General features: G+C 40.7%; 1 protein-coding gene across 1 annotated transcript in view; it reads left to right on the plus strand.

Moving 5' to 3' along the window:
* avil (advillin) overlaps positions 1–23007 on the plus strand; it is a 131231-nt gene extending 108224 nt beyond the window's left edge. Inside the window, exons 13-20 of the mRNA XM_051672275.1 lie at positions 1090–1248; positions 12733–12912; positions 17239–17387; positions 17511–17655; positions 18648–18836; positions 20287–20355; positions 20443–20550; positions 22122–23007. Of these exons, the coding sequence (XP_051528235.1) occupies positions 1090–1248; positions 12733–12912; positions 17239–17387; positions 17511–17655; positions 18648–18836; positions 20287–20355; positions 20443–20550; positions 22122–22235 (1113 nt within the window). The 3' untranslated portion in view covers positions 22236–23007. The remainder of the gene's footprint in view (positions 1–1089; positions 1249–12732; positions 12913–17238; positions 17388–17510; positions 17656–18647; positions 18837–20286; positions 20356–20442; positions 20551–22121) is intronic.
* Positions 23008–23603: the final 596 nt, after the last annotated feature.

Genomic DNA, 23603 nt, shown 5'->3' on the forward strand with positions numbered 1-23603 from the left:
CAGACCATGAGAAACAAAATTCTCTGGTCTGATGAAACAAAGATTGAACTCTTTGGCCTGAATGGCAAGCATCATGTCTGGAGGAAACCAGGCACCGCTCATCACCTGGCCAATACCATCCCTACAGTGAAGCATGGTGGTGGCAGCATCATGTTGTGGGGATGTTTTTCAGCGGCAGGAACTGGGAGACTAGTCAGGATCGAGGGGAAGATGAATGCAGCAATGTACAGAGACATCCTTGATGAAAACCTGCTCCAGAGTGCTCTGGACCTCAGACTGGGGCGAAGGTTCATCTTCCAACAGGACAAAGACCCTAAGCACACAGCCAAGATAATAAAGGAGTGGCTACGGGACAACTCTGTGAATGTCCTTGAGTGGCCCAGCCAGAGCCCAGACTTTAACCTGATTGAACATCTCTGGAGAGATCTGAAAATGGCTGTGCACTGACACTCCCCATCCAACCTGATGGAGCTTGAGAGGTCCTGCAAAGAAGAATGGGAGAAACTGCCCAAAAATAGGTGTGCCAAGCTTGTAGCATCATACTCAAAAAGACTTGCTGTAATTGGTGCCAAAGGTGCTTCAACAAAGTGTTGAGCAAAGGCTGTGAAACTTTTGTACGTGATTTTTTTTTTTCTTTTTCGTTTTTTATTTTTAATACATTTGCAAAGATTTCAAACAAACTTCTTTCACGTTGTCCTTATGGGCTATTGTTTGTAGAATTTTGAGGAAAATAATGAATTTAATCAATTTTGGAATAAGGCTGTAACATAACAAAATGTGGAAAAAGTGAAGCGCTGTGAATACTTTCCGGATGCACTGTATATAATTCAAGATTCTATAATGAGTTTAACAAGTGCATTCTCAGGACAATCAAGTTTTGAATATACCTTTCTGTAATGTATATGTGCTAAATGACAACAATGTCTATCAGTACAGTACTGGTGAACATTAACCGAAACCTATTGTTTTGGTTACAGTTAGGGTTTGAATTTAAAAGAATGCTGAAGTTCAGCAAAACCTGAAGAAGAGCTTTGAGTTATATTATAATGTTTGCATATAGTGTTGAATGTGATGATAACTCTCTCACAGGGACGCCATGCTACTCAGGATGAAGTGACGGCGTGTGCATATCAGGCTGTGACTCTGGACCAGCAGTATGGTGGCCAACCTGTTCAAGTCAGTGTATCTATGGGGAAGGAACCACGCCACTTCATGACCATTTTCAAGGGCAAAATGGTTATCTTTGAGGTAGCAAATGATTATTTATTGCTGTTGCTGTCAATCGATTAACACATTTAGTTTCAAGAAAACTAAAAATAGGCCTATTTGTAATTATAAGATTCTGTAATTTGCATGAATGATGCTCATAATGTAGATTTACATTTCAGTACTACAACAGATTCTATTGTTCTTAAACTGGATTTACACTCAGGGGAAATGCAAACACAGAACTCAAACCTACAGTACAGTGATGCAATAATAAAACAACTTTTCCCAAAGTTTATGGATGTATCTTGTACAGATGTACAGATGCCGCTAGTCTGTGCAAAGTCAGCTGTGACGGTTTAAAAATCCACTTCACTAATTTACTATTTGGTTGATGGTTCCTCCAACTAACAATATTATAATATCAAGGACCTAATCCCTTAGTTCTTTGAAGTTCTTACAAAAATCAAGAGTTCTGGCAAACCCCTGTGGCAAACATGCTACAAATTTGCCACTCATTATTTTCACATGCAAATGAGCTTTGCTCCAAACTCTTCATTGTTGCCACAGGTTTGCCATAGAAGTGTTTGCCAGTAGTGGCAAACTGTCCATTGTTGCCAAAGGTTTGCTGCAGATTCACCACTACCGGTGCAGAGCTGCATACTTCTGGCAATAATTGGTGGAAAATAGTTTCCGTTGCTGCAAATATACCACTTTGTTGCAAATAAACAATTTATGCAAGGGTGTGTTTAGCAGTATAGAGGCATTATCACCCTGGAACAGAGAGGTCATGAATCACATTTTCCAAAATGCCCTCATCTTCTTGGTGATTATACCACCTTGTACAGCAGGGGTGTCCAAATTATGGCCTATTGGTGGCTCGCCACCCGCTCCGCTGTCTGTGAGAAATTTTGGAAAGAACCGGATTTGGCCCACTATTGAGAAATTATTTGACATTTACACTCTGAACACTTAGTGACACCATCACATACAGCCAAAGCTCACAGCACATAACTGACACCATTCCACCCAGTGCATTCTCTTCACAGTCTGCCACAACTTCATCCACTGACTGCCCTAGTTCAAAAGAAGTTTGGAAAACTCCAGGGGCCTGATGTATTAATGTTGATTACACACAAAATAGGCATTGAAATGTGCATACGCAATTTCCCTCGCACACATCAGGATTTATACAAATAAACTTGCACTAAATGAGTACGCACCATCCGCACACTCTTGAATGTGTGTATGCACTCTTTTACTAGTGTGTGTGTGTGTGAATTGGTGACTCCAAATGGACAAGTAATGAACTAAGCAGACTCATTCCAAACTCTGTTTTTCAATTAATACACCACATTTAGAATAAAAAGGTATGGAGTTAAGCACTCAGATCAGAAGTAATCATCATCCAGTTGATGTATTATTATATTGATTTTATGTAACTAATTGAAAAGACAATAAAATGTAAGCTGTAAAAAGAAAATACTGGTAATGATACTAGTGCTGGATGCTGTTTTTGGAAGACTTTCTATGGCATTATTATGGAGGGACTGAGGATATCTTGGCTGGTAGTATTTTAGAATCCCAAAGGACGTGCACTAGGAATTTTGTTCTATTAGCCAACAGAAATCATGTTGTTCGATAAAGACAGTATTCTAATGAAGATCTGTAATGTGCACTTACATTGGGAAAACGTCATGGTTACTTGCGTAACCTCCGTTTCCTAATGGAGGGAACGAGACATTGTGTCGATGTAGTGACACTAGAGGTCACTCTTGGGAGCCCGAAACACCTCTGGTCTCCAAGCAGAGGATCGCCCACTGGCTCATTGATGCAATAGCTATGGCATATCTCGCCCAGGACGTGCCGCCCCCGGTAGGGCTACGAGCCCATTCTACCAGGAGTGTAGTGGCCTCCTGGGCCTTGGCCAGGGGTGCCTCTCTAACAGACATTTGCAGAGCAGTAGGCTGGGCAACACCCAACACCTTTGCAAGTCTCAAATGCAAACTGCAGGAAGGGTCTGTGTCGAGGTAGAATCGAGACGTGAAAGTACTCGTCCTTCAGGTTTACCGCCACGAACCAATCTTGATGCCGGATGCTCGCCAGAATGTGTTTTTGCGTCAGCATCTTGAACGGGAGTCTGTTTAAAGCCCGGTTCAGTACTCGCAGGTCCAAGATTGGCCGCAACCCACCACCTTTCTTCGGTACGATGAAGTAGGGGCTGTAAAACCCCTTGTTCATCTCGGCCGGAGGGACAGGTTCTATCGCACCCTTCTGTAGGAGGGTAGCGATCTCCGCGCGCAAGGTAGCAGCGTTTTCGTCCTTCACCAAGGTGAAGTGGATACCGCTGAACCTGGGTGGATGCCTGGTGAACTGAATCACATAGCCGAGTCAGACAGTCCGGACCAGCCATCGCGACGGATTGGAAAGCGCAAGCCACGCATCCAAGTTCCGCGCAAGGGGGACCAAAGGGACAACATCGTTGGATGTACCGGCAGGTGGGGCCATGCAGCGGGGCAGAGCTCGAGGTGCCACACCATGTCGTGGCCATGCTGAGTCTAGGGACATCGAAGCACTTACCTGGCTCCTTGTAACCACCCCCGGAACAGCCTGGTATGGGGGAGGAAGAGGCCTGTCCTCGCAACCTGTGGAGACTGTCACATCGGGGGCAGATGTGTGCCACAGCTGGGCGTGCAGGGGTGGGGAGACTGCTGCTGGAGCGCCAATCCTGCAAGGGAAAAAAGGTGGACGTGGTCATGATGACGACCGTGCACACTGGGTATGTGACCCAGGGAAGGAGGAAACTGCTCTTTTGCTGAACTTTTGGGTACCGCAGCCACTTGGGTATGCGGCGAAATCAAATAAAAAGTGCCTTGTGCCTTGGCTTGGTGGACCTGCAGGAGAGCCATGGCATGCAGGGCAGAGGTGGCTTGTCCAGCAGCGCTGTAGGCTTTGGCCGCCAGGGATGATGTGAACCTACAGGGCTTGGACGGGAGCTTTGGGCATCCGTGCCAGGTGGCGGCTTATCCACCAGGGGAATCGCTGTATAGCCCCTGGCCGCCCCGCCATCGAGGGTAGTGAGGGCGGGGGAACTGAGAAATCGGGACCGGGCAGTAAAAGGTGCCTCCCACGATTCTGTCAGCTGCTCGTGCACTTCCGGGAAGAAAGGCACTGGAGCGGGGCGTGGCTGCTTTGAGCGGCGCCGTGAGCCCAGGAACCAATCATCGAGCCGCGAGGGTTCAGGGGAGAGCAGAGGGTTCCACTCTAGCCCGATGCTCGCGGCCGTCTGGGAAAGCACGTCCGGCATCAGCCCATAACTGGGCAATCGACCCCGAAGGGGGGAGCCCAGCTGAGGTTTCTGCATCTGACTGGACAAGACCACCCTCCGATGCTGCGCTTGAGAGCTCATCAGCTTTGCGGGCTCCGAACAAGAGGTTGAACTCACCATGAGACAAGCCGGCAGACTCATCCGGAAGCCCGATCAGGGCAGACGAGCGTGCTGGGGAATGGGAGGTCCGCGGAGAGATACCTGGCAGAGGCGATCCATTGCCCCCAGTGCTAGCCATGCTGGCCTCAAACCCGTAGGTAGAAGGACCGAGGCGGGGAGCCGCTGGGGTGGCTTGCTTTCTTACGAACCGCAATGTTGCCATGGTCATGTTCTCGCAGTGAGAACATGAACCATCCACGAACTCTGCCTCCATGTGGGTCGCACCCAGACACGAAAGACAGCGATCGTGACTGTCTGAAGTTGAGAGGTAATGACCGCAACCAGGAATAACACACAATCAGAAAGGCATCTTTAAAAAGAAGCGTCTTTAAAAAGAAGTTCCGTGTGCCGCTCTTTTAGAGAAATATACTCTTTCAGGAAAATATACTCTCTTTTTTCTGCCGAAGCACCCAGGGGCGTTCTCTGCAGTGCACCAGTGCAGAGGAGTGAGAAGCCGCTGAAATGCCCCGTCAGATCCAGCAGAGGTGAATGAACAGTCGTGAGAATTCAGCTCAGTGAGCATGACCGTTCGGCTCCGAAGAGAAAATCTGAATGAGTGGTTGCATACCAGCTCCTTTTATACCCGTATGTCCAGGGGAGTGGCATGCAAATACCACTCGCCAATTTTCATTGGCCTTTTATCAACGACCAGAGGTGTTTCGGGCTCCCAAGAGTGACCCCAAGTGTCACTACATCGACACAACGTTGAGTGAGTGACAGATAGGGAACAGAGGGTATAATGACAGACAATGTCTGACTCAGTAAGTTGTCGAATGGATCATTGGTGGAAACAGTATTGTACAGCAGTACACAGGTGCAGTACATGTACAACACTAAAAAAAAAATGTGCGGCCTCACATTCCGACCCTAATTACAATGATAATCATGTTCTTGTCTCGAAAAACAGTTTGAAAAACACCATAGCCGTTCAGCAGTGTTTTGGTTAAATATTTGCACATTTTATTTTTAAAAAGCTCTTTATGTGATCCGATGCCAGACAAAATTGCCATTTGTTTGTGCTCTTTTTGAAACATCAAAACATTTTCCTTTCTATATAACATGGTAGCTTTTGGGAGCTGTGAAATCATGCAGGCTACACCCCATGTCAATCACTCTAACCTGTCTCCATCGTTTGTGCTCGCTTGGTGCTGGTTTGTGCCATATTCGGTATCATTGCTGTTTTTGTTTTTTAAAATATGAAGCATTGATTTTTAGTACAGACATGATCTGCCACCCCAACTTGATCTTCCACCCCATCAAACTTCAAATGCAACAATTCAAATTGTCTGTTTGTGCTGCAAACGTTTGTTTGTAGCCTATTGTGGATGGATGGGTTAAAATAACATAATATATGACCTGAGATTCCCTCATTGAAATATAGCACTGTAACTGCTCATGGCTGTGTACTATATGTAGTTGGCTAGTATAAAATAGTGTGTAGAATATGCCCAAGTGCCATGGGGGTCATCTGAGGCTGAAACTTAATTTCCCCAATAAATAAATGATAATAATACATGTTTTCTGAAAGTTTTCTTTCAATGTAAACGTGCACTAGACGGACATCTTTGATGGCTTGTTCATGTTTTTAGATGACATGTCATGTTAAAAAGAACATAAACTGTTAAAAGTGCTTCTCTAGACACCTACGTTTTGCTCATTTTGTGGCGCTGCATCTAATTTTATCGCAACAATGCATTCCCGCATGTGAACAGCCCCTAACATGTTTTCAAACATTGTGCTGAATTTTCAAATGAATATTTTGAACATTAGGGCACAATGGGGCTAAAGGACCCCTGGGGGAAAAAGGCACTTTTTATTTTATTTTCTACCAAAACACTAACAGAAACAAAAACTACCACAGTACTTTCCTTAACACCTGTTTATCACTATAGTCTGCAAAATTTTCCTGATCCATTAGTCATTGCGTGCAATGTCTAAAGTTTGAATTTGATATAATTTGATCTAATATTCAATAATTTAAATGGTTACAAATTTGTGTAGCTAATGAGAATCCTGTAATGAGCTGCCTGTAATTGTACATGTTTAGCTCGCATATGCTTGGGCAGAGGTATAAAATGTGCTGCCTTTGAGAACCTGTCCATCACCGTTAAAGCAACGTTGTTGCCCTGGAAAGGGGGAAATACCGAAAAGAAGTCCAGGGCAAAATGGGACCAGGGTCTCAAAGGCAGCAAGGGTTGGAGTAAATCTGCTGAGAACTGACTAGATGTTTTGTTCTGTGCACAGACTGAATAGGCCAACACAAATCGGCATTGTCATGTGCCATGGCAGGCCACCAGATCCATTGAATGAGGATGTTGTATGAGGGCAAGTGTACCACCAGGGGTGCCAGGCCCTCAGGATGCTTCTGAGTGTCTTTGAGGGACCCCCCGGTCAACGATGAAACCCGCGCCGCATCAGCAAAAAATATCTGGTGCTCACTATATTAATCACCTCCCTCTTTTAGGGGCCAAGGACCGCCACGATGCCCCCGTGTCCCACAGACCCACTAAATGTCCCCTTATGGATGTTTCGGAGGCAAAGCCCCCTGCCCAGTTACATTTTTGAAGAGGTGCATGTCAGGCTACGTCGTAGGCTACACCGTAACTGCCGTAGCTACACATAGCCTACGGCGTAGGTTCGATCTAAAAGTATGGCCTTAAGTCCACCAATCTAATATCTGCCCACTTCCAAGTTATTGAATAGGTCCACCAACATTTTAACCTTAACCCTAACTGCCCACTTCAAATGTATACAATACATAGGTCCACAACGCCACTATTCTAATCTTCATGGTTATCATCTCAATAAAATGACCAGTGAGCTCATTGCACTAACTTACAAATTCAAATCCACTATTTTTGTGAGTGGAATAAATTGCACATGGGTTTTTCATATCTCAGCTCTGGGTTGACCTAAACCAGTGTACCTGTGCTCATTATAACCTCCCCTTTCTATAGTGTAAATACAAAATAGATCATCAAAAATCTCATCTAAAAAAAAAAAAAAAAACTTTTTAAGTAAACATTTTAATCTTGAAACCATTCAAAGGAAGTGCCATGACAAGCACGTGTGTGCAAGTTTCAAGTCTCTAACTTTTTCCATTATGGAGATATGGAGAGCCCACATGCAATTTATTCCATGAACAAAAATAGGGTTCATGGAGAGTAAAATAATGAGGTTTTGAAGGGTGTGTGTTGTTCAAATGGAGTCGTACAGTCACCTAAATATGATAATTAATAAATTCCTTTATGTTTGAGCTTAAAATAATGATGTCCACAAATCACAAAGGTTGGAGGAACATTTGGTTTTATTGATATACAGTGGCAAGAAAAAGTATGCGAACCCTTTAGAATTACCTGCATTTATGTATACATTTGTCTTAAAATCTGGTTTGATCTTCATCTAATTTACAGTAATGAACAAGCACGATCTCTTTTAACTAATTAAAATCTAATTATTGTATTGTTCTTGTACATACTGAATACATAATTAAAATATTCAGTGTATTTTGGAAAAAGTATGTGAACCCTTAGGCTGATGATGTAAACAAAAGCTAACTATAGTCAGGAGTTGGCAAACCTGGCATCCAATTAATAAAATGAGATTGGAGGTGTGGGTTAGAGCTACTCTGAATTATAAAAGCACTTAAACATTTTGATTTTGGTATTCACAAGAAGCATCTGCTGACAAAAAGATGTCTCAGAAGACCTACGATCAAGAATTGTTGCTTTGCATAAAGCTAGAAGGGGTAACAAAGTTATCTCGAAGAGCTTAAATATTCATTTGGCCACAGTTAGACAAATTGTCTATAAATGGAAATGATTTAGTGCTGTGGCTACTCTCCCTAGAAATGGCCATCCAGCCAAGATGTTTTAAAGGGCACACCGCAGAATGCTCAGTGAGGTAAAAAAGAACTCTAGAGTGACAGCTAAAGACTTGAAGGAATAATTGGAACTGGTAAAATCTCTGTTCCTGAGTCTACTACACAGAAAACATTAAACAGGCATAGTGTACAAGGCAGGACACCACGAAGGAAGCCGCTGCTTTCCAACAAAAACATTGTTGCGTGGCTGAAGTTTGCCAAAGACCAATTTGACACTCCACAACACTACCGGGAAAATGTTTTGTGGACTGATGAAACAAAGGTTGAATTGTTTGGGAAGAATACGCAGTAATACATAAAGCGTAAAAAGGGCACTACAAACCAACATGAAAACATCATCCCAACGGCGAAGTACAGTGGAGGGAGCATCATGATTTGGGGCTGCTTTGCTGCTTTGGGGCCTGGACCGCTTGCCATCATCGAGGAAATAATGAATTCCCAAGTATATCAAGATATCCTACAGGATAATGTCAGGGTGGCTGTGCACCAGCTAAAGCTCAGTAGAAGTTGGGTGATGCAGAAGGACAATAACCCTTAACATAGAAGTAAATCCACTAAAGAGTGGCTTCAAAAAAAGAAAATCCACCTTTTGGAGTGGCCCAGTCAGAACCCAGACCTTAACCCCATAGAGATGTTGTGGAATGACCTCAAGAGAGCCATTCACACCAGATATCCTAAAAATGTGGCTGAGCTGAAGCAGTTCTGTAAGGAAAAATGGTCCAAAATTCCATCTGAATGTTGTGCAGGTCTAATCCGCAGCTATCGGAAAAGGTTCACTTACATTTTCGACAGCACTGTGAATTTTTAATGGGATGTGTTCAATAAAGACATGAAAGATTATAATTGTTTGTGTGTTGTTAGCTTAAGCACATTGTGTTTGTCTATACTTTGATGACTTTGATGAAGATTTTATGACAAATTAATGCCGAAAACTAGCTAATTCCAAAGGGTTCAGATACTATTTATTGCCACTGTATTTTGATAAAACCAACCTGTTCTGTACTCCCCACGACCCACTGATCACATTGCACTGTCAAAATAACCTTAAACTTGCAAAACAAAGACCATCCACAAACCCCTATTGGGAGGCCATTAAATAAATAACAGGTGGGACCTTTGTGAATGACAGAGTTTTTCAGCAATAATTTTACCATCCCACTCAAATAGTGGTTTCTTGGCAAGTCTATCTTTTAACCTCTCTTTTTTTATACATCCCCATTAAACCAATGTGAATTTTCACAATGGGTCCTTGGACACTTTCCCTAAATGGCCAATTAAGTATTAAAAAAGGTCATATGTTAATAAGGACACATTTCAATTTTAGGCAGTTTGGACCTTTCTGAGCAGTGTATACCAACCCACTATAGAAATGAATGAAATAAATGACATATGGACTATTTCTAGAAAGGTCCGACAGGCCCCAAATCTCACATTGTGGTAGCCTGAGGTCCCTCAAACATCATATTGAGAATGAATTCTTCATTAGAATGAAGAAAATGCTTTTGAGGGCATTTGTGTAAGAATCTTTCACACAGCTCTCTTGCTCTCATAACCAGAAAGAGCCTCTTGAACGAAAATGGGTTAGGATTATGGTTGAGGTCTAGAGCTAAAAAATGCATTCAGGAAGCATCTAGAGCCTCCAAATTCTGGGGCCTGATTCTGGGACCTTTTGGCCACTCTTTTCTTGACCTGTGAGACAGGATACCTGGTATGCCAATGTGCAGCAGTTTATTCATTAGAAGCTATAAGATTTAACAAATATCTAGAGCCTGCTCTTTCAGAGGCCTGATTTGGTGGCCTGTGACGGTCCAGGGTCTCAAATTTCAAGGTCCTGCAACTTTTGGAAACCTGTTTTCTAGATTTCGCTCATGTTCAGTAACTCCCTGTCTACTGGTGAGCATTTTCTTTCAATGGGCAGTTAGCAAATCGGTGGTCGGGTTTGCCACAATGCAATCATAGCACCCACATCAAACATCCTTGTTGCACCTCCTGGGACAAACGAGTGCGGCCAATCTGCATGGGCCCACTATCCGGCACAGAATCGGACGAGGTTGGAGTTGAAGGTTGTCCAATCATCAAATGGGGAGGAATGTTTGGAATTCCAAACAACCTGGTCACCCAGTCCCAGGCCTGACCGGTGAGCTGAGGAATAACAATAACTGACGGGCATTAAAGATGGACAGGAAGCTTAGTGAACTGGGCCACCATGGCTTTCATGGCCTGATTGGAGGCAGATAGTTGCTCATTGTGTTGACTAAGAAGAGCTCCCTGCTGAGCAACAGCTGATCGGAGTCTACCATCATTCTGGCCAGAGGTATTAGCAGCAGTGGACCCAGTGTGGAAAATTGCAACACTGGGGAGATGAGAGATGACCAGCTTTAAGGGGATGAGGTAGTCATCGGTGAGCAGACCAGGAGGGAATGTGTCAGATGGGGGCAGATCCAGGAGCTGACCAATGGATGGAGAGAGAGCGAGCTTGGTAACCATCTAGTAGCCACACAGAACTGCAGCAGAGGTAAGTAAAGTTGGCCTGCCAGAAACTTTGAGGGGAGCCAGATGTTGTGTTGACTGGTTCCAGAGAAACTGACAGAGAGGGTGAGCTCCCACCCTCAGCGAGAAACGAGAATTGGCTGAGCTGGAGACCACAGCAGAATAGCAGCAAGGTCTAGGGCAGGAAATACACAAGACAGATAATGATAGCAGAGAAAACAGACTGACTAAAATACTAATAATAATAGATTCGAGGACTAACTGACTGAACCACTAGGAACTGGCAGAGATAAAGAAACTCAAACTGTTTTTTTTTTTCAACTGTCACATAAAACAGTCTGGTACAGGGAGGTATTTATAGGCAGAGGATTAATTAAGGAATTACAGCTGATGAAGTGTGCATCCGCCTCAATCAGCCCCTGCGAAAAACCATGGTTCGCGGCCAGCACATGGCACATGTAAACAAACAGAACAGACACGAAAGGAAACATACAGCACGCAGACAGACAAAAACAGAGACCAAACCAGCTTGATCAACCCGGAGCCCTGACACTGGCCCCCAATTTAAAAAACGATTTGACACTCAAATGTCTACTCATAAGATGGATCCCTCACAATTTTTAACAGCAGGTAAAAGAAATTGGAGTGAATTTACTAGACAGTTGAAAAAAAGGTGTTTTACTGCAAAAACATGTCCTTATCCACAATTCTTAGCACTATTTGCTTGACAAAGTTGTGTTATTACTTCCCATGCAAAGTTGATAGTAAACAGAATTTTATTTAAGAGATGTTTGTGTATATTTTCTGTTGATCATGGCAGCAGAAATTCATCAAATAATGATCAGATGATGGAGAAGAGTGTTATAACCAGGCATATATCCAGATGCGCTGTGTAGTCGACCAAACTTTCAGCATTTTAAATAGATAATTCAGATGTCTGAATCGCATTGATGGTGTGATTCCTTGCAAAAATTGTTTATTTGCGACAAAGTGGCAGTTATTATGTGGTAAATTTGCAGCTATTACCAGATGCTTGCACCTCTGCACCAGTAGTGGTGAACCTGCAGCGTATATTTGACCGTGGACAACTTGCCACTTCTGGCAAAAAATTATATGGCAAACCTGTTGTAACAATGAAAAAAGTACAAAGCTCATTTGCATGTAAAAATCAAAAGTGGCAAATTGGCTGCATGTTTGCCACAGAGACTTACCAGAACTCAAGAACTGATCCTGTGCAGTTGCAGTAAATTGTGCCAGATTGCTGTGGTCTGCTGCATCCTCCACATCCTAGCACTCAGAATGGCCTAGAGGATCTGGAATTGTGCCATACAAATTGTGTTCATCACAGATTTTTGGCCACATTTGCGCCGTAACCTGATTTGCATAATTTATGTAGTGATTCTGGTGCTAAAACAATGAAATAGTGCACAGTTAATTCTTAGTGAATTCATCCCATCTGTCGGTCAAAGGCAGTGGGGCAAATAAGGGGTATGAAGCAAACATTAAGGGGATGCCAACGTTAGGGTGGGTGCCAAAGTTGCTTTTGCATACACCCCTGTAAATGGCTAGCTGCGCTCCTGATTAAAGGCATCCTTTGGCTTTTTTCAATTGCAAAACTTCATCTATGCAATAAATTCCAGCTTTGTGAAACTTGTTTCTATTTTAGGGGGGCACCTCCAGAAAGAGTGTTTCAGAACCAGAGCCCCCTGTCCGTCTATTCCAGATCTGTGGCTCTCACCCAACCAATTCAAAAGCTATAGAAGTACCAGCACTAACAGCCTCTCTCAACTCTAATGATGTCTTCCTTTTGAAAATTCAGTCTGGTGTTTACCTGTGGTATGGCAAAGTAAGCAGTCCTTCTTCACTATCTGAATAAATCATGATATTATTAATGTTTTATCGGAAAGACCCCCAGCAGTTGTCAAGAACAGTATAAAAAGTCCACTACTTCACTTCTCACTGGAGAGTGGCAGTATTATACTTTATATACAGTGGACCCAAAAAAAATATTCTGACACTTAAAGACCCCATGACATCAAATTGGGTGTTTTGTGGCCTTTAGACCATGGCTATTCACTTTGAGGACTTCTGTATGCTAGTGTACTCAAAATTGTCTTTCAGCAGATAGACACATTTAAAATGTACAGTCTTTCTCTTCTGAAAAAAATGGACCAAAAATATTAATTATTTATGCACTACAAATATTTTGTCCTAAAAGTAACCTTAAAAAAACATATTGATAGTCATTGCTCAAAAATTCATTTGTAAATACATTTGTATACACTGTATTTATATATACAAATGTATATAAGAATGCACTGTGAATATATATATATATATATATATATATATATATATATATATACATACATATATACAGTGCATTCAGAAATTATTCAGACCCCTTAATTTTTTTCATATTTTGTTATGTTGCAGATTTATGCTAAAATTCTTTAAATAATTTTTTTCACATCAATCTACACTCCATACCCTAAAAGGACAAAACAAAAACCAGATTTCTGATAACTTTGCAAATTTATTTAAAAGAAAAAACTGAAATATCACATTGACATAAGTATTCAGACCCTTAACTCATTACTTAGTTGAAGCACCTTTGGCAACAATTATAGCCTCAAGTCTTTTTGGGTATGATGCGACAAGCTTTGCACACCTTGATTTGGGGATTTTCTGCCATTCTTCTCTGCAGATATTTTCAAGCTCTGTTAGGTTGGATGGGGACCTTCGGTGGACAGCCATTTTCAGGTCTATCCAGAGATGTTCGATTGGGTTCAAGTCCAGGCTCTGGCTGGGCCACTCATGGACATTCACAGAGTTGTCCCTAAGCCACTCTTGTGTTGTCTTGGTTGTGTGCTATTGTCCTGTTGGAAGGTGAACCTTCAGCCCAGTCTGAGGTCCTGATTACTCTGGACCAGGTTTTCATTAAAGATATCTCTGTATTTTGCTGCATTCAGCTTTCCTTCAACCCTGACCAGTCCCCCAGTCCCTGCCACTGAAAAACACCCCCACAGCATGATGCTACCACCACCATGCTTCACCGTTGGGATAGTATTGCGCAGGTGATGAGCTGTGCCTGGTTTCCTCCAGACATGATGTTTGGAATTGAGGCCAAACAGTTCAATCTTCATTTCATCACGGTCTAAGAGTCCTTTAGGTGCTTTTTGCAAATTCCAAGCAGGCTTTCATGTGTCTTGCACTGAGGAGAGGCTTCCATCTGGCAACTCTGCCATAAAGCCCAGAGCTGTGGAGTGTTGCAGTGATGGTTGTCTCCCATCTCCACACATGATCTCTGGAGCTCAACCAGAGTGACCATCGGGTTCTTGGTCACCTCTCTTACCAAGGCCCTTCTCCCCCGATTGCTAAGTTTAGCTGGGCGGCCAGCTCTAGGAAGAGTCCTGATTGTTCCAAACTTCTACCATTTAGGAATTATGGAGGTCACTGTGCTCTTGGGAACCTTCAATGCTGCCAACATTTTTTTGTAGCCTTCCCCAGATATGTGCCTCGACACAGTCCTGTTTCTGAGCTCTGCAGGCAGTTCCTTTGATCTCATGGCTTGGTTTTTGCTCTGATACGCATTTTCAGCTGTGAGACCTTATATAGACAGGTGCGTGCCTTTCCAAATCATGTCCAATAAATTGAATTTGCCACAGGTGGACTCCAGTCAAAGTGTAGAAACATCTCAAAGATGATCCAGAGAAATGGGATGCACCTGAGCTAAATATCAGTGTCAAAGAAAAGGGTCTGAATACATATGTCAATGTGACATTTTTTTTTTCTTTTTAATTAATTTGCAAGTTATCAACAATTTGGTTTTTGCTTTGTCATTATGGAGTATGGAGTGTAGACTGATGTGAAAAAAATTATTTAAAGCATTTTAGCATAAGGCTGCAACATAAAATATGAAAAACAATGAAGGGATCTAAATACTTTTTGTGTACACTGGCAGCCAAAAGTTTGGAATAATGTACAGATTTTGCTCTTATGGAAAGAAATTGGTACTTTTATTCACCAAGGTGGCATTCAACTGATCACAATGTATAGTCAGGACATTAATAATGGGAAAAGTTACTATTACAATTTGAAAAAAATTAAACTGCTTCAAAGAGTTCTCATCAAAAAATCCTCCACATGCAGCAATGATAGCTTTGCAGATCCTTGGCATTCCAGCTGTCAGTTTGTCCAGATACTCAGGTGACATTTCACCCCATGCTTCCTGTAGCATTTGCCATAGATGTGGCTGACTTGTCGGGCACTTCTCACACATCTTACAGTGTAGCTGATCCCACAAAAACTCAATGGGGTTAAGATCCATAACACTCTTTTCCAATTATCTGTTGTCCAATGTCTGTGTTCACCCCTGAGTCTTCTCTTTACTGTTGTATATGAAACTGGTGTTGAGCAGGTAGAATTCAATGAAGCTGACAGCTGAGGACATGTGAGGCATCTATTTCTCAAACTAGAGACTCTGATGTACCTATCCTCTTGTTTAGTTGTACATCTAGCCTTCCACATCTCTTTCTGTCCTTGTTAGAGCCAGTTGTCCTTTGTCTTTGAAGACTGTAGTGTACACCTTTGTATGAAATCTTTAGTTTGTTTTTGTTTTTTTCTTTTTGGCAAGCATTGTATAGCCTTCATTCCTCAAAACAATGATTGACTGATGTGTTTCTAGAGAAAGCTATTTCTTTTTTGTCATTTTTGACCTATTATTGACCTTAAGACATGCCAGTCTATTGCATACTGTGGCAACTCAAAAACAAGCACAATGACAATGTTAATCTTCGTTAAATGAAGCAAATAGCTTTAAACTGTGTTTGATCTAATGGCAAGTGATTTTCTAGTACTAAATTAGCAATTTAGCATGATTACTCAAGGATAAGGTGTTGGAGTGATTGCTGCTGGAAATGGGGCCTGTCTAGATTTGATAAATAACTTTTTTCAGTGATGGTGCTGTTTTTTACATCAGTAATGTCCTGACTATACTTTGTGATCAGTTGAATGCCACTTTGGTGAATTAAAGTACCAATTTAATTCCGAAACAGCTAAATCTGTACATTATTCCAAACATTTGGCTACCAGTATATATATATAACACCGATCAGCCACAACATTAAAACCACCTGCCTAATATTGTGTAGGTCCCCTTCATGTCACCAAAACAGCACCAACCCGCATCTCAGAATAGCATTCGGAGATGCTATTCTTCTCACCCAAATTGTACAGAGCGGTTTTCCAAGTTACCATAGACTTTGTAGTTCAAACCAGTCTGGCCATTCTCTGTTGGCCTCTCTCATCAACATGGCATTCCTGTCCACAGAACTGCCGCTCACTGGATGTTTTTTTTTTGTTTTTGGCACCATTCTGAGTAAATTCTAGAGACTGTTGTGTGTGAAAATCCCAGCATATATACACGCATCAGCCACAACATTAAAACCACCTGCCTAATATTGTGTAAGTCCACCTCGTGACGCCAAAACAGCGCCAACCCACATCTCAGAATAGCATTCGGAGATGCTATTCTTCTCACCCAAATTGTACAGAGCGGTTATCTGAGTTACCGTAGACTTTGCAGTTACAGAAATACTCAAACCAGCTCATCTGGCACCAACAATCATGCCACGGTCCAAATCACTGAGATCACATTTTTTTCCCATTCTGATGGTTGATGTGAACATTAACTGAAGCTCCTGACCGTATCTGCATGATTTTATGCACTGCATTGCTGCCACATGATTGACTGATTAGACAATCGCATGGATTATTGTTGGTGCCAGACAGGCTGGTTTGAGTATTTCTGTAACTGCTGATCTCCTGGGATTTTCACACAAAACAGTCTCTAAAATTTACTCCGAATGGTGCCAAAAACAAAAAAACACCCAGTGAGGGGCAGTTCTGCGGATGGAAAAGCCTTGTTGATGAGAGAGGTCAACAGAGAATGGCCAGACTGGTTCAAACTGACAAAGTCTATGGTAACTTAGACAGCCACTCTGTACAATTGTGGTGAGAAGAATAGCATCTCCGAATGCTATTCTGAGATGTGGGTTGGCGCTGTTTTGGCAGCACGAGGGGGACCTACACAATATTAGGCAGGTGATTTTAATGTTGTGGCTGATCGGTGTATATATGACCCACATGCTTACCTTTCACAATCTCACAGGGGTCCAGTGGGGATGAAAGGGCGATGGCAAAAGAGGTGAGTTCCTTTATTGGTCAAGGTTTATCTGAGGAAGTCATGGCTGAGGGTCAGGAGCCAAATGAATTCTGGGAACTCTTAGGTGGAAAGGGACCTTATGCAAGTGACAGAAGGTACAGTATGCTGATCGAAGAACACCTGTTTATTTTGTTATTTGTAGACACACACAAAACAGTGAAGAAACTTTAGCAAATATTTTTTTGCATTCCTAGTTGTTGATTTTTTTTCTCTTCAAGATTACAACAAATGACTCCAGATCATCAGCCACGTCTTTTTGAATGCTCCAATAAGACGGGTCAGTTTATAGCCACTGAGGTGACCCAGTTCACACAGGATGATCTGAGAGAGGATGATGTCATGCTATTAGACACATGGGATCAGGTACACTAACTGTACATTTTATCAGATAGTACAATTTGAACTAAAACTTTACTCTGTTTCTCTGAAGTTACCTACCTAATGGGTTGAATTAATAAAATATAGCCACAAGCTGTAATTATCAGGGTCAAAGCAGTTTGAAAAAGTTTGCATGTATCATCTAGAGACCCACATGACAAAAAGTTATCAAAAGTTTTTTGATTTGTCAAATTGTTCAGAAGATATGAGCCAATATTTTTTTATTTTATTTATTTATTTTTTTTGGCTGTGGCCCAATTAACTTATCAGCCTATATCTTCTGAACGATTTGATGAATAAAAATCATTTTGATAATTTTTTTGTCTTAAAGTCTCTAGAAAAGGGGTAGCCAACCCTGCTCCTGGAGAGCTACCTTCCTGCAGAGTTTAAATCCGACCCTAATCAAAGACACCCAGACCAGCTAATTAAGGGCTTCAGGATTACTTGAAAATTACAGGCAGGTGTGTTTAAGCAGGGTTCTCTAGACTCAGGGAATCAGAGGAAAAAATTATTTAGAATCTAACCCATGAGGTTGTGAAAAGATTTGCGGAAATGGAAAATAGATTGTTATAGCACTATCTAGGGTCAGATGAGGGTGTGTGCACCTGAGTAGTGGGGGAGTAGTGGGACCATCATGCCAAATTGGGTATCGTTGGACCAATCACTTTTAAGTCAGAAGAAGAAGAGGAAAATCAGTATAATTACAATAGGGTTCCAGCACCTTCAGTGCTTGACTCCTAATTAAGTGTGAAGGGTAACGTGAAGCTGGTTTGTTGCTAGTCCAAGATGGCCTACCAGCTAATAACAACCTTTGACCAGCAAAAAAACAGCTATCATGTTCCAAAACATAGCTACCAGCTTAAGAAAAAATTACTATCCATATCCTAACAAAATAGCAGCTTTTGAGGAAGAATTGAAAGTCATGACAAGCTTGTAGAAGCTTGTAAATACAAGTCTTTTGGCCTTGTCTCTCCCAGGTATTCCTTTGGATTGGAAATGATGCAAATGAAGTGGAACGTAGTGAATCTGTTACGACCTGCCAGGAATACCTGCGGACACATCCTGGATCCCGAGACCCTGACACACCTGTAATACTGGTGAGGCAGGGCTTTGAACCCCCCACCTTTACTGGCTGGTTCACTGCCTGGGACCCTACGAAATGGAGTGTAAGTTTGATTACACCTTAATTTAAAATCTAATAATCAAAGGACTTGTTATGCCTTCCTTTGAACTCAAAAGAAAAAATCTGACTCAAAATAACCATTTGTTCATGAATGTGCAAAGAGGAACTAGGGCGGATGTCAAGATGTTTAGTGAATTTGGTATCCATCCATATATACACCGACCAGCCACAACATTAAAACCATCTGCCTATTATTGTGTAGGTCCCCCTCATACCGCCAAAACGGCTCCAACCTGCATCTCAAAATAGCATTCTGTGATGCTATTCTTCTCGCCACAATTGTACAGAGTGGTTACAGTATCTGAGTTACCGTAAACTTTGTCGGTTCGAACCAGTCTGGCCATTTCTGTTTACCTCTCTCATCAACAAGGCTTTTCCATCCACAGAACTGCTGCTCACAGGATGTGTTTTTGTTTTTGGCACCATTTGGAGTAAATTCTAGAGACTGTTGTGTGTGAAAATCCCAGGAGATCAGCAGTTACAGAAATATTCATTCCAGCCCATCTGGCACGCCACGGTCCAAATCACTGAGATCAAATTTTTTCCCCATTCTGATGGTTGATGTGAACATTAACTGAAGCTATGACCTGTATCTGCCTGATTTTATGCACTGCACTGCTGCCACACTGCTGATTAGATAATCTATTTTTTGTACCAGACAGGCTGGTTTGAGTATTTCTGTAACTGCTGATCTCCTGGGATTTTCACGCACAACAGTCTCTAGAGTTTATTAATAATTTCTTTATTCATCACACATTATACATTTGCACATATACAGTGAAATTCTTCTTTTTTTTCACATATCCCAGCTAGGCTGGGGTCAGAGTGCAGGGTCAGCCATGATACGGCACCCCTGGAGCAGATAGGGTCAAGGGCCTTGCTCAAGGGCCCAACAGTGGCATCTTGGCAGTGCTGGGGCTTGAACCCCCGACCTTCTGATCAGTAACCCAGAGCCTTAACCGCTGAGCTACCACTGCCCCCAAATGAGTTTACTCAGAATGGTGCCAAAAACATCTAATGAGGGGCAGTTCTACAGATGGAAATGCCTTGTTGATGAGAGAGGTCAACAGAGAATGGCCAGACTGGTTCGTTCTGACAAAGTCTATGCTAAACTAAGATAACCACTCTGTACAATTGTGGTGAGAAGAATAGCATCTCAGAATGCTATTCTGAGATGCGGGTTGGTGCTGTTTTGGCGGCATGACGGGGACCTACACAATATTAGGCAGGTGGTTTTAATGTTGTGGCTGATCGTATATTTATGATACTTCTATGGTGCTTTTGCATCCTTCTATACATTGTAATTGCATCTAAAAGAGTAAATGGTGAGTAAATTAGTACATTTTTGGGTGAACTATCCCTTAAGGATCTTTCTCCTCATATGAACAAGCTCCACTAGTTTCACTCTAACACTACTTTTATCTTTGTCCCAGGGAGGCAAAACCTACGAGCAGTTGAAGGAAGAATTAGGAGAGATTACATTGCCAACTAAAGTTGATTCGGTATGATGTACTGCTTGCATACAACATAAACTTTTCCATCAATATTTTCCTGATTATCTCTTGATTTGCATTAAAATCTCATTTCAGGGATCTGGTGGCATAGAGAGTGAGACTGTCTCAGAATATCCACCAGAAATGCTGCTTTACAAAGAGACTGGAGAACTACCTGAGAAAGTGGACCCAGCTAACAGAGAGGTGGGTCAAGCTTTAAGGCCCTTTATTTTGGCAATTCCTTTTTTTTAGGGGCCCGAGCAGACATTCAAGCAATACAAGGTGGTGCTAGAATAAACAAATTTGCACCTTTATTAAAAAACTCAGGAACCTTATGCACTACAATTAAAATTCTGTGTTTGCTCGCTCTGAATCCTGCTGCCGAATCTTGAGGTTAAATTATTTTTCATTTCCACCAAGGAAAATTGCCATATCTAATTATCCAATTCCCACAAAATTTGCCATGTACAATTGACAAAACTTACAATTCGTTTAATCATTTCACGAATACGAGCCAGTTAAATTTTCAAGCCTGCCCCATATTGACTATGTAACCTATATCCTGAATTCATTGTTTAATGTAATTGCAACTTGGTGCACACAGAAATCAGGACATTCTGAGGACAGATGCTAAATGTATCAAATTTGAGTCCTAGGGGCCACTACAACTAAAAAAAAAAAATACTCTTTGATCAAAGAGTTTGAAACTTGGTAGGCTTTTTCTTTTTCTAACTCAATTTTTATCAGCCTGTCATTTCAATTACTATTCAAACACTATTATACTGTATATTGTACTACTACTACAACAAAAAAAGAACATTCCCACCGTTATTGTCCAGAAAAAAATTATACAGTTCATTGAACACAAGTTGACCTTTTGTGACAACATGCCCCAATGGACTTTGTTCTCCAATTAATATTTCTCACTGTATGTTTATTTTTGAAAGTCAATTTCTTTATAGCCACATACATTAAAATACTCGCTACAAAATATCTACTGAACATTTGCACCATTATTGCTAAGGAAAAAAAAGATACAGTTCATTGAACACACACTGACCTTTTGGCCACAGTATGGTGTAAGTTGTCACAAAAGAACCTGTCATTAAACTAATGGTGTAGGTTTCATGTGCACTGCAACCACCACCAAATCAAAACAAAATCTACTTCCTCTCTTTTAAATCTATGTCTGCATTCAGCAGAATATTACAGGCTTTTCAGCTCAGTTTTAAAATAAAAGTATTATGAAGCAACAAAAAAAAAGTTTCACAAACCACCAAAAATGGAAAAGGTAATATTGTTTTGGCCAAAAAATGTGTTATGATGATTTGTGAAATTTTTGACATTTTAAAACACGTGACAACATACCCCATTAAAAAAGTGGCAACTCTGCCCTAACATGATATTTATGAAAGTACCATTCAAAGATTCTGTTAAACTCTACCTTCAGTATATAGTTTACCCTTGCCTGAATGTATGCCAGTGTGATTTTATTGTGTTCACCAACAGCTATTACAAAAATATGATGATATTAACATTTAAGTTTGCAGGACAGAATTCACAAAAAATATTATAATTTAAGACATTTTTTATCTAGATATTTGAAACCAACATAGATAATCACTACTAGAGAAAACAAATTTGTGTGATTAGACGTTTGACACAAAACCTTATAGTTAATGAGATATAGCTTGTGAAAACTTTGTATAGTGTTGTAGTATTTGTGAGTTGCTTAGTGGCGTAACATTTTCTGTCTCCCTTTTCTGGTATTCTAGAAATATCTCTCTGATGAATCTTTCAAGGCAATACTTGGAATGTCCAAAGAAGAGTTTAACAGTTTACCTCCATGGAAAAAGACAAACATTAAGAAGGCAACGGGATTGTTTTGAAACTGATGTATATTTATTTGTTGCTGGTAGTACAGAGAAGGGGATTTCTCTTTAAGATTTTGTATTTCCGAATTTTAGAGAAATAAATATTTCTCTTTACATCAAGATACTGTGTTTCGGGAGCAGAAAATCAAAAATGTAGTAAACCAGAATGTGGAACATGGTTTTAAATGCTGATTTGCTTATATAATTATAAAATAATGCTTATAATACTTCAGGATGGTCTTCAAAATATGATGATCCCCTTGAGAGGGATCCAATTCTTAAAATAAAAAGACAGCTATATATTTTCAGGTAAAAATACCCATTATACCGTATGAGAAATATAATAAGCTTGATATTATAAAGACAACACACTGTTTGCAAAATAACAATAAACTTTTATATTGTTATTTTACTAAAGCCCAAAAAAATAATCTATATATTTACTTATTTAATTATATATTTACTTGTATTAAATTGGCAGCATATCTTTTTTCTTCCCACAATTAATGTAATGTTAGTTGTACTGTATAAAAAAAATAAAAAAAAATAAAAATTCAGTTAAATCAAAATATATTTGTAGTCTTTAGAAAGCAGAATTAAATAAAGTCAAATTTGCTAAATTTTCAAGTTTAAGTCGAACTGGACAATTGTATTGTTTTCTTCAGTTGTGTGTAATTATATGTATTCTTTGCTTTAACACCAACTATATTTTGGGTAGAATAAAGGCATTGTTACTTGAAAAATGTATCTTATAAATTAAACTTTATTCAACACACAATCATCTCAGGCTTGCCAATGTTTCATTTGTCACTTGCTATTAAAGTCGAATAACAAACAAAAGATGAATTGCACTGTGTATGATTGCAGAGAGAAATCTGAACTGAAATTTTAATGAATTTGAATAGACTGACTCATGCTCTCTAAAATTCTTAAAATTCTTACATTTACTCCTCATGTAATTTAAAAATATATATTCTGAATGATTATTTCTTCTTTTAAACCTCAAATGTGGACAGTGACCAAGAGGGAATTCAAGTTAGCAACTAAACTGAATAAGCTGTTAACCTCAACTTTCAGTTTTTGTCTTTCAGAGAATGTTAGTAACCATAATAACACTCTATGAACCTAATCTGCTCAGAGTAAAATATCATTAAGTTTCAGAGGTTTACAGTGCATGCATGCCCTTTTGATAATGACACAGTGGGCGTGGAAGTTTAGATTACTCATATTATAATTATTTTATAATATTATAATTTTTAAGCATTATTATGATATACAGCAATCTTTACCTCACAAAACATTTGCCCGGCATTTCCAGTCTCACACACTGCAGATTTGCATTCAAAAACAAATTGTGTGCTATGTGCTGCTTTTTTAAAAAAA

Source organism: Myxocyprinus asiaticus, chromosome 35 (genome assembly GCF_019703515.2).
Source record: "Myxocyprinus asiaticus isolate MX2 ecotype Aquarium Trade chromosome 35, UBuf_Myxa_2, whole genome shotgun sequence".
Lineage (NCBI taxonomy): Eukaryota > Metazoa > Chordata > Actinopteri > Cypriniformes > Catostomidae > Myxocyprinus > Myxocyprinus asiaticus.